This window comes from Engraulis encrasicolus, chromosome 24 (assembly GCF_034702125.1).
Source record: "Engraulis encrasicolus isolate BLACKSEA-1 chromosome 24, IST_EnEncr_1.0, whole genome shotgun sequence".
NCBI classification, from domain to species: Eukaryota; Metazoa; Chordata; class Actinopteri; order Clupeiformes; family Engraulidae; genus Engraulis; species Engraulis encrasicolus.
This window is the reverse complement of record NC_085880.1, coordinates 32,252,340-32,262,765: the sequence shown is the minus strand read 5'-3', so window position 1 is coordinate 32,262,765 and position 10,426 is coordinate 32,252,340. Positions and strand designations below refer to the sequence as shown.

Here is a 10,426-nt window from a genome sequence, read left to right as displayed (position 1 = left end):
CTCACGCTGAAGGAAAAGTGAAATCTCCTAAAAACAGACATTCTGACACTCACTGGAGGGTAGTAAATTAGGAGTGAGTAAGTTGTGCTACAAAACAGGCAGCCATCTTGAAGGAAGAGGAGGACGGGGGGATACTCTTCCTTCCAGTGTGTTAGCTGGAGCCAGGCAGCACAGCTGTGGACCGAGGGGATGGGGATGCTTATGGCTGTCATGCAGGAGGCTTGGTGCGTGTGTGTGTGTGTGTGTGTGTGTGTGTGTGTGTGTGTGTGTGTGTGTGTGTGTGTGTGTGTGTGTGTGTGTGTGTGTGTGTGTGTGTGTGTGTGTGTGTGTGTCTGTGTCTGTGTCTGTGTCTGTGTCTGTGTGTCAGGTTTGTGTGTGTGTGTGTGTGTGTGTGTGTGTCAGGTTGTGTGTGTGTGTGTGCGTGCGTGCGTGCGTGCGTGCGTGCGTGCATGCGTGCGTGCGTGCGTGTGTGTGTGCGCCTGGCTGTGAAAGAGTGAGAAGAGTGAGTTATGGTGAGCAGTAAGTTTTGAGTGGTCTCCTACAATAAGCGCATTAGCATACTGCTGGGGGAGAATAAAGCCACATGGAAGATAAAATGGCAGATGGATATCTTCAGTGCTTTTAACACTGGTTGGAAACAGTGAGAATGAGAGAGAGGTGTGTGTGTGGGGGGGGGGCGGGGTTAAGAGAGATAGCAACGGGGCCACATGGCCACAGTGGAAAAGAAGAGATAGCCATATATGCACAGCAAATTCTGCAGTGTTCATTCAACACTTTGAGGGTTGATTTGACCTTATTTGGACATAAATGAACACTTCAAGTGTTGAACCAACACCGCAAAATTGACTGTGTGCAGATGGAGAGAAAGGGAGAAAACAAAAACAGAGGAAAGAAAGTATGTGAGGAAAATGATTCAGTAGCTGGAAGGCTAGAACGAGAGGTGGAGAAGGAGGAAACAGCCTATTTAAAAGTGTTTCTGAGAAACAGGGTAGGTAACACTTAATAAATCACATTCATCAGAGTGACTGTGTTCTATTGTCACACGTCTATAGGGGAATATACTCTTTGATTGGCTGGAGCTAGGCAACGGATGTGGCTCCTGCGAGCAACCTTAGAGATTGTGTTTGACCTTGTCAATCTATTGCGTTGAAGTATGCAACACTTACTATGTGTCACTGTAAACTTTTCATTTTACTTGGCTCTTGGATGTACTGTAAATGCATTATGTAACTATGACATCTTTGGAGATGGTTTGGTGTTAGTTGTCTTTTGTTGTTAGTTCAAGGTGTCAAGTCGTGAGGTATGAAGCATGGTGGCAAATGAGGTGGCCTACCTGTGCCCGTTAATGAGCTAGTGGATATGATGATAGGGGTACAACAATGCATCTGACACAGACCATTACATGGACTGCAGCGGGGGGTTTTGCCTCCAGCAGCGGTGCCTCAACCTTTTTTTTTAAACAATTGCCCCCTAGACCTCTTCATAAACCTACCAATGCCCCCCAATAGTATTAAAATGAGTGACCCCCTCTCAGATGCTCTCAACGTGTGCGTACTTTGCAGTATTGACAAAACCGTGATGGGCAATCATTCAAACTTCCATGTTGAGGTCGCGGTACAGTCAAACAATGGAGGAAAATATTAATGAGAGCCCCGTTGGCCATCTGCCCCCTAGGTGGTTCCCAAACTTTTTTCCCTGCGCACCCCCTTTTACATTTCAATGTGGTTCGTGCACCCTTAAGCGAATGTTGCACAGTCACAAATTTTGGGCAATCCTCATTTCCAATAGACCTGCCATTTTTTCTGCCATTATTACAATGGAATTTGTTGTATGACAACTTGTAAATTACACTTCAGGTGGATCTTTCCAGCATACAATTCACCAAACAATTAAAACTGTGAAATATTCATTAATTCTCTATAAAAACACACATCTCAGCCATTGCTCTATTCAGCTCGCACACCCCCTTCTGGCAGGCTGCACACCCCCAGGGGTGCACGCACCCCAGTTTGGGAAGCCCTACCCTAGATGATACCTCCAGTATCATGTGAAGTGCTGCAGTTGTCCTGACGCAAGTATGTGCAGTCGATCGGACATGTTGCATGTGTAGTTTGCTGTAAGCATGTCCCCAGCCGTAAAGGCATGGTTTAGGTTAAAAAAAAACAGTGTGTCAAGGGTCAGGGAGCAAAACATGACAAATGCCTCCAAAAACGCATAACCATATATATGTGTAGCCTATGTGTACATTAGTCTCAGAGGATGGGGGTTTTGTCAGCGGCAAGCTACAGCAGAACACATGACACATCCATCACATGGATTGGATGGACCCTTGCTTCAAAGTGTCAAGTGTTGGGAAACAAAACGTGACAAGGCATCCTTTATTGTCAGACGTCTCTCTCTCTCTCTCTGGGCTCAAAGGGTCAAATCTGGCGTCAGGAAACGGGGCCATTTACCTCCCTATAGCCATAAATGGGTCAGCACTGCAGACGGAGATGGGGTTTAGTATACCATAAGGAAATAGAAAAGCAGAGAAATAATAAAAAAAAAACAGATTCACTGAAATTGAAAATTTCAATCCTATGGCGCCACCATTCAACATAGATCAGATTTGCACAAAAAATATTAATATTAAAACATTTTTTTTTACCTGACATGTTTTTACGGTCATCAGAGGGTCACATGGATCACATGGATGCTGATGTGTGATGTGCTTAACTTGTCAGGTAAAAGATAACATTTTTACATGTCTGAAGTATAAGAGGTGTAGTTTTGCTACAGTTAGACAAATTGCATATCATACATCTATTTGCAAGAGTTGTGTTGGTACAACTGAACAATACTGTTAAAGAAGAGCAGGACTGTGCAAAGTCGTGGGTGTTTGGTGCACTGATGTGATGGCTACTACTGGATACGAGGGGTCGTATGTCGACATCTGGCTTCCTGAGACTTGACACTTTGAGCCAAGAGTCGAGTCCATGTGACGATGTGTCATGTGTCGTGTGCTGTGTTTAGTGAACTGCTGATACAACCTCCATCTCATGGACAATATACTCTCTAGTTCAAAGTGTCAGGTCTCAGGCAGCAACGTGTGACAAATGTTCCCCAATCCCAGGAGTCACTAATGGGTCAATAACCCGGAGATGGGGACAGCATTGAGTGCATCCCAATATGTGACCTTGCCTCCTCCACTTGTGCTTGTCTCCTCGTCCCGCCTCCTGGCCCCTCCTCCGTGGAGAAAACAATAAAGTTTCCCAGCTGTCAGCCTCGCCACAACAACTTTTGAGGGACTGTTTTTCATTCACCATCCCAATTGCAAATGAGAAAAAGACTTCACAATTGAGCTTTTGCAAGATATTGAAATATAATGCTGTTGTCAGTGATGTCATCATGACGAGAAGCAAGTGGAGGAGGCAAGGTCACATATTGGGATGCACCCATTGAATTGAACCGCCATGAAGGCTCTGATTTACACCCCTACCAGTGAGCCACTGGAACACTACACATGGCACGCAATCACATGGCCTGGACTTTCTTGGTTCAGTGTGTCAAGTGTCAGGAAGTAAAACGTGACAACATATGCCCATCACTCCATTACAGTAATGGGTTTCTAGCTGATAATGTTTTGTTTTTTGTTTGGGCCCCTTCCCTCATCGTCAGTAGTTGAGGATTGGGTTGTTCAATATGGCTATTCAGTAGACACACTGTAAATGTTGGCAGTGTTAAATTCACTTAACCCATTTTAGCCTAACCCTTTTTGGGAAAAGGTGCCCTCTCTCTGTTAAAACCTAAATATCTCAGCCTCCGAAGTACATAAAAACATGAAATAAGTATCATTTAACCCTCTAGCTACCATAACGGCCGTGAACGTCCGGCTGGATCTGTACCAGAACGGCCGCGGCCGGCCGGAATATTTTCATATGAAAATACGGCTGAACGGCCGTCATCATGCAGTTTTTCCAGCTTTCAAACACTTTAGCTCAATATTACAGACCCTCCTCGATATACTTTCAGTATAAAAACTATATGTTTATATTATATTATTTTTCAGTATTTAGATTTTATTACGAGATGCGCCGCTTTATGCGATTTGGCAATCTGCCATCAATTCAAATGACGGCCGTCCGAGATTGGATGGCTACAAACACAACCATTCTGTTTCTACAACCAATATACACTAAATATGAAAACTTCCAACCCTCTTCGGTCTATTTTCATGGTCAACAGCACATGTTCATGACTATTTAGGCTATTTTTAGATCATGTTGTTTTATTAGGCTTATGAGATGGTGTTCAACTGTGATGAGTTCTGCCATGGTCCTAAATAGCAAACACAACTGTCCAGCCGATGTCTACACGCTACATATTAAAAATGTAAACTGTCTTCGGTGTGTTTTCAGAGTCAAACCATATGTTGGTATCCAACTATGTTAGTTTCCTGGACAGCGACAGCTCTGCGTAACAGCGCATCTGGAAGCGCAGCATGATAGGCTACTCATTTTGCGTGTCAGCTTTGGCAAAGCAGTCAAGGACTGTTACTACTCCACGTGTCCTTCATAAAAATGTGCGTGAAGACGTTGAGTTGAATGCTAACTTCCAATAATAGCCTACCAAGGTGGTGTTTGTAGCACTTCAATTCCGTATTACTCGGTGATGCCTGGTGCGTCTTACCTGTGCCAAATTGGGAGGGGAAACTTCCTTACAGCTCCATTCATGTCCTGTCTGCTATCGCGGACACTTCTACGGTTATCCTTACACGTCTTTGGCATGGTTTAGTTCAAACATTATTAGCTAGTGTAGTCCATTACAGTTATACCGCTTGAAACCGCTTGAAAACAGGACTTTTGGGTGAACGACGTTTGTTGTCGTCACATGGTCATTGTTCAACTTTGACCCTGGATGGATGGATGGATAGACGAAGGATAGATAGATAGATGGATAGAGAGATCGATAGATAGATAGATAGATAGATAGATAGGCCTAAATATATAGATATATAGATAGATAGGCCTAGATAATATCGGATTTTATCACATTTTTATCATTTAATCCACATCAAAGGCACTCTATGGGAATACTGAACAATTAATTATCCATAAATGATATACCATTTGAAAGTGTGTTTTCTCTACTTTAATATGAAAGTAACTTGTAATTGACACTTTTCATGTCTTTTCAAGTTATTTGACATTATTTAAAATATGACCAAAATGTCAATTTTTCCTCAGAATTCTTGGTAGAATTCCGGCCTATTCAAAAAAAATTCTGGTAGCTAGAGGGTTAAAAGCTAGAACCTTCATTTTGCAATAGGATTTTTCCAGTCAGCTCTATCTTACCCACATTTTTAAATCTTTAGAATCTGAATGCAGTGTATATGTCGCGAGAGTAGATGTAATTGGCTTAGACTGCCCCATAAGTGTTAAATTTAAACTGCATGTTTCGCTGTGTAGAATGGCCCACATGGGACTGGGCATCACATGGAGTACAGTGCAGGTGTCCTAGTATATGTGAATGCGAGACATGAGACAGGTCATCACATGCAGTGCAATCAGTGAGTCACTCTCAGGTGTCACCTGTGGTTGTTGTTCGAGTCTCTGGGTTCAAAGCCTCAAGTGCTGGGAAAGGAAACAGCAAATTGTGTGTGTGTGTGCGTGCGTGTGCGTGTGTGTGTGTGTGTGTGTGTGTGTGTGTGTGGCCACTATTGGCGTAGTCGCTAGAGTGTGGCTTTGATGAGCATCCATGCAGACAAGCGCATCTTTCAAGGCACTTGACTTTCGTTCCTACATTTGTTCTAAAGCCAAAGAAAAATGCTATCAAAGCGTGTGTCATTTTCTAGAATTGTGCTTTAAAAATGTATGGGCAGCAAGTGCTCCTCTCAGTGGAACCTGATATTTGTAGATAGTTTTTCAATTGACATTCAAGTAAGGATTCACTCAAAGCTCAGACATGTGTGCCAGGTTGTGTCTGCACATTATCTGACAGTAGTAGTAAAAATACATTACAATATTCAGAGGCGGACTTTCCATTAGGCAAACCTAGGCAATTGCCTAGGGCCCCGACCAAATCTGTCCCCCAAAGGGGCCCCAGCTGTCACACCAGTTGCGGTAAACACACACACAAAAAAGTAGGCTTGATCTTATTTTGTCACTTATGCAAAGTAATTAATGAGTAAAGTAATGAGACAAAGCACTTAAAATGCACCAAAATACAGAATTCTATGTCTAGGCTATATAATGACTTATGAGGGCCCCATGTTTGCACTTCGCCTAGGGCCCCAAAATGGCTAGATCCGCCCCTGACAATATTCATGACAACAGAAGAGGGGGCATGTTCGCTCGCACTGAAGTTCAAACTACCGTACTACTGTATGTAATTCCAGTTCAATAAGAGGGAATCACTCACATCACTTTACGCAGATGAGAAAGTACCTAATGAGCAAGGTACAGAGGTAAGATGAGAAATGGGTTTCCTTGAAATTTCGTCGAGGTCTGAAGACACTGACTTGTGGTGAATCAGGACATATGAGTGTATTGTATCAGATGCAGTGCATTCATTTTACTTTCAAAGGTTTCCTGCCTGATGAAGGTCTAAGGACCGAAAGCTTGCAAGTCAAGTAAAGCTTCTTTGCACAAAAATAGACCTGAAGTGTGCGGATTGTCTTCTTCTTATACTGAAATTTCTACTGAATCCTGCACCTTCTAAACAGATGAGCGGTGGCCTATCACAACTTAAACTTTCAAAGGTTTACAAATTGAAAACACAAACAGACAGAAAAAGCAAAACCAACTCAACTCATATGTTTTCGATGTTGAATGCATAGTGTGTTCTGCACAACCCGCGGTGGCAGAGGTGTAGGTTTGGCTCGAAAAGTGGTGGGGACATTTTAATGGCAAATTGTCCGGATATGCTGTTTCTACATTGTATTTGTGAAAAAGTGGTGGGGACAAGCTATGTTTATCTCAAAAGTGGTATGGACATGTCCCCACCGTCCCCCCCTAAAATTACGCCCATGCGCGGTGGGCATGTAGTTATCTGGTGTCCTTTAAAATACTCAAAACAAACAATTAAATGTGTACTAAGTAGTTTGCCTTCTCATGATCACACACACATCACGTTCTCACCCACTCACCGACGTCTCTCCCTATATCTGTCTCTGACTGTCTCTGTCTCTGTCTCTGTCTCTCTCTCTCTCTCTCTCTCTCTCTCTCTCTCTCTCTCTCTCTCTCTCTCTCTCTCTCTCTCTCTCTCTCTCTCTCTCTCTCTCTCTCTCACCTGACAGACTTCCTCCGACATGGATGACATCTCTGTGGCTGGTGTTGGTCACCCTGACCGATCAATGCCCCCGGCGGTAAGTGTATCTGTGTGTGTGTGTGTGTCTGAGTGGCTGTGTGCATGTGTGTATGCATGTCCAGACAGCAGTTGTGTCTGCACTAGCGTGAGGACAACAGTGTTCTGATCTGGATGCCTTGTTTTCATCCATCACTCTGTCTGTCTGGGTTCAGGGATCAATGTACTTGACCATTGATGAGACACACACATGTGTTGTGTTGTGTTGTGTTGTGTTGTGTTGTGTTGTGTTGTGTTGTGTTGTGTTGTGTTGTGTTGTGTTGTGTTGTGTTGTGTTGTGTTGTGTTGTGTTGTGTTGTGTTGTGCTGTGTTGCACATGTCTGCTCTGCTTTTTCCCAGAGCCAATTCTCTGTGTCTGCTATCGAACTGTTGCTGGTGTGTGTGTTAAACGCTTCCTAGAGGAAGTCGGGCACACTCAAATGAACGCGGTGGCCTTTTGTTCGAAGCAAATCATGGTGTGTGCCGTGAGTTCTCTGAAGTGATAAGGAGACTTTTTTTTTTTTACACCGGAATGGTCTTAATTAGACATCCATGTGCTTCTTCTTCAAAGGATAACTATAGGACGGATGTACATGTGCTATCCTTATCATAGTCTCAATCATTCAGAATCTTTAATCAGAGTCAGAAAAATAGGCTGGCTGGCACTTTGGCTTTTAATTGTTTTAGGTTGCTGGTTGCTGATTGGACAATTTGCAATTTACTTACAAGTCGTTAAATGTATTATGTTTTGATTGTTTGATGCCAATTTTTATCCAGTGAACACACACACACACACACACACACACACACACACACACACACACACACACACACACACACACACACACACACACACACACACACACACACACACACCAACCACACCAATACGTGTATGTTTTAGTATAGACACACTACTAGTAAGAAAGTAAATTGAATTATTAATATCGTACCAGTGTTTGTGATGTCAACATAGGTAAAAGCCAAACCATAGTGATCATGAGTAAAGAAAAATATAGAAGAGCTGCCTGATGTTCAATTTCAAGGGAGTTAGGTTGTCGGCAACTGGACTTATTTTTGGAGCTTCAAATACTTCAATCTGCTTCTCACAAGTTCACTTCAATGCCTACTTCGATGTTGTGACATCCACATAATTTCTTTCAAGCCCCAGAAATGTGCAGTTTGCAGCTCCTCATGACCTTAATTTCTGCCTGTATGCTTGTCCATAACCCTACAGATCAGTTCATCAATGTAATAGCACTAGCAATATTATACCCGGAGCACTTGTGCATCAGAGAAGGGATGTGTCTGACTCTGGCATTGTAGTCATCAGAGACATCTTGATGTGGCAGCCGTGGTGTAATGGTTAGGGAGTTAGACTGTAGATCACAGGGTAGCAGCAGAGAGAGTAGAGAGAGAGAGGTTCCATTGGCCCATTGTTTCCTGGTTCTATTATGGCCCCCCTTAGGCAGACCTAGGCAGACCTAAGGACTGTTCTATTCATTGTAGGAGCATTATGACACGCCCCTTTAGGCAGACCGGAACCTGGTCGCGTTAGGTGCCCATAGAAACCTATTATGTTGGCATATCTCTATAGAATATCTCTGGTAGCAGGTTCAGTTCCCACCCTTATCAATCCCTTCCTCCCTCAGCTGAAGTTGCCTTGAGCAAGGTACTAAACAATGGGACATTGTTTACAATAGGACATTTATTGTCCCATTGTTTACAATAGGACATGTATACCCGGTTCTCTTTCAGTCGAATTTCGTTCGATGATTCCTTTCACTATGGGATGGCTTCATCGTATGGGACATTCCACCGAAGCATTATTTAATAACGCCAATTTTGGCACCCCACATAGTCCCAGTGACTGTAAACCAATAACCTGTAATATCTGTAAGTCGCTTTTGTATAAAAGCGGCAGTTAAGTGTAATGAAATCTAATATTCGAATGATGTCTGACTGTTTTTTGCAGAGTGGAGAAACAATAGAACGGGTGCTGTCCAGAGGCGTGATTGGCCGAATCCCCAGCATTGTCATCACCTCGGAGACGAGCCCCTTCCTGTCCAGCCTGAGGTTCCATTGCCGTGGCAACAGCTCCCGGTTGACCAATGGCAATGTGGGAAAGGGGACCGTCACCGTTGACACACCAGGAAATGGCCCAAAGAGCTCTGCCCTCCCCTTAGGCAGTGACTCCGCCCCTTCCTGTTAATTCACTCACTTGTCCGTCGGATCATGTTGTTATATAATCATTATTTATGACTAATGTAGTCTCTCTCACTTCGAAGCTCTCTGAAGATGTGCAGGGCTCTAAATGAACACCCGCAAACCGGCCAAATGCTGGTAAAAATACGTTTGGCTGGAAGAAAAGAAGACTTGCTAGCCACTTTGACTGATAGGGAGTGCATGCGTGGCTGGTAAAATTCAAGATCTACTAGCCAAATAAAAGTTAATGTATAGCCCTGGTGACGTGTAAAGATGGGTATCGAAGGTGGTGCACTATCCTCCCCTACCCTCTGATAATGACCTCTATTGCCCCAATCTCTCTCTCTCTCTCTCTCTCTCTCTCTCTCTCTCTCTCTCTCTCTCTCTCTCTCGCTCACACACACGCTCACACACACACACACACACACACACACACACACACACACACACACACACACACACACACACACACACACACACACACACACACACACACACACACACACACACACACACACACACACACACACACACAAATACACAAATGGACAGATAATGAATTTGTAAGCTCCCTTGACATTTTCATGTAGCAGCCTGCAGCAGTCTTGCCGCATAGTGGCCTCATACGATAGCGAGTGACATCATCTCCTGTCCTCCAATAACCTATAGCCATGGTGTTTCATTGAATATCAAAACAGTCTGTTATTCTGTACGTCTGCCTCCCCTTATCAAAAGGTGTGGGAGACATAGTATTTTCTGGTCATGCGCGGTATACAGTCCTCCATGGGTCTGTGAGCAGACAATGACGTCGTCATGTGTCCTTCTGTTGCCTAGAGCGAGGGATGGTGGTCTTTATTCTCATACAGATATAGATATTGACTGTAACCTGGGTATAGAT

The 10,426-nt window shown here is 43.7% G+C and overlaps 1 protein-coding gene across 1 annotated transcript in view; it reads left to right on the top strand.

Moving 5' to 3' along the window:
* The window catches only part of opn4a (opsin 4a (melanopsin)), a 64,260-nt gene extending 54,405 nt beyond the window's left edge, over positions 1-9,855 (top strand). The window contains exons 10-11 of the mRNA XM_063191809.1: positions 7,277-7,345; positions 9,299-9,855. Coding sequence (XP_063047879.1) covers positions 7,277-7,345; positions 9,299-9,535 — 306 coding nt within the window. The 3' untranslated portion in view covers positions 9,536-9,855. The remainder of the gene's footprint in view (positions 1-7,276; positions 7,346-9,298) is intronic.
* Positions 9,856-10,426: the final 571 nt, after the last annotated feature.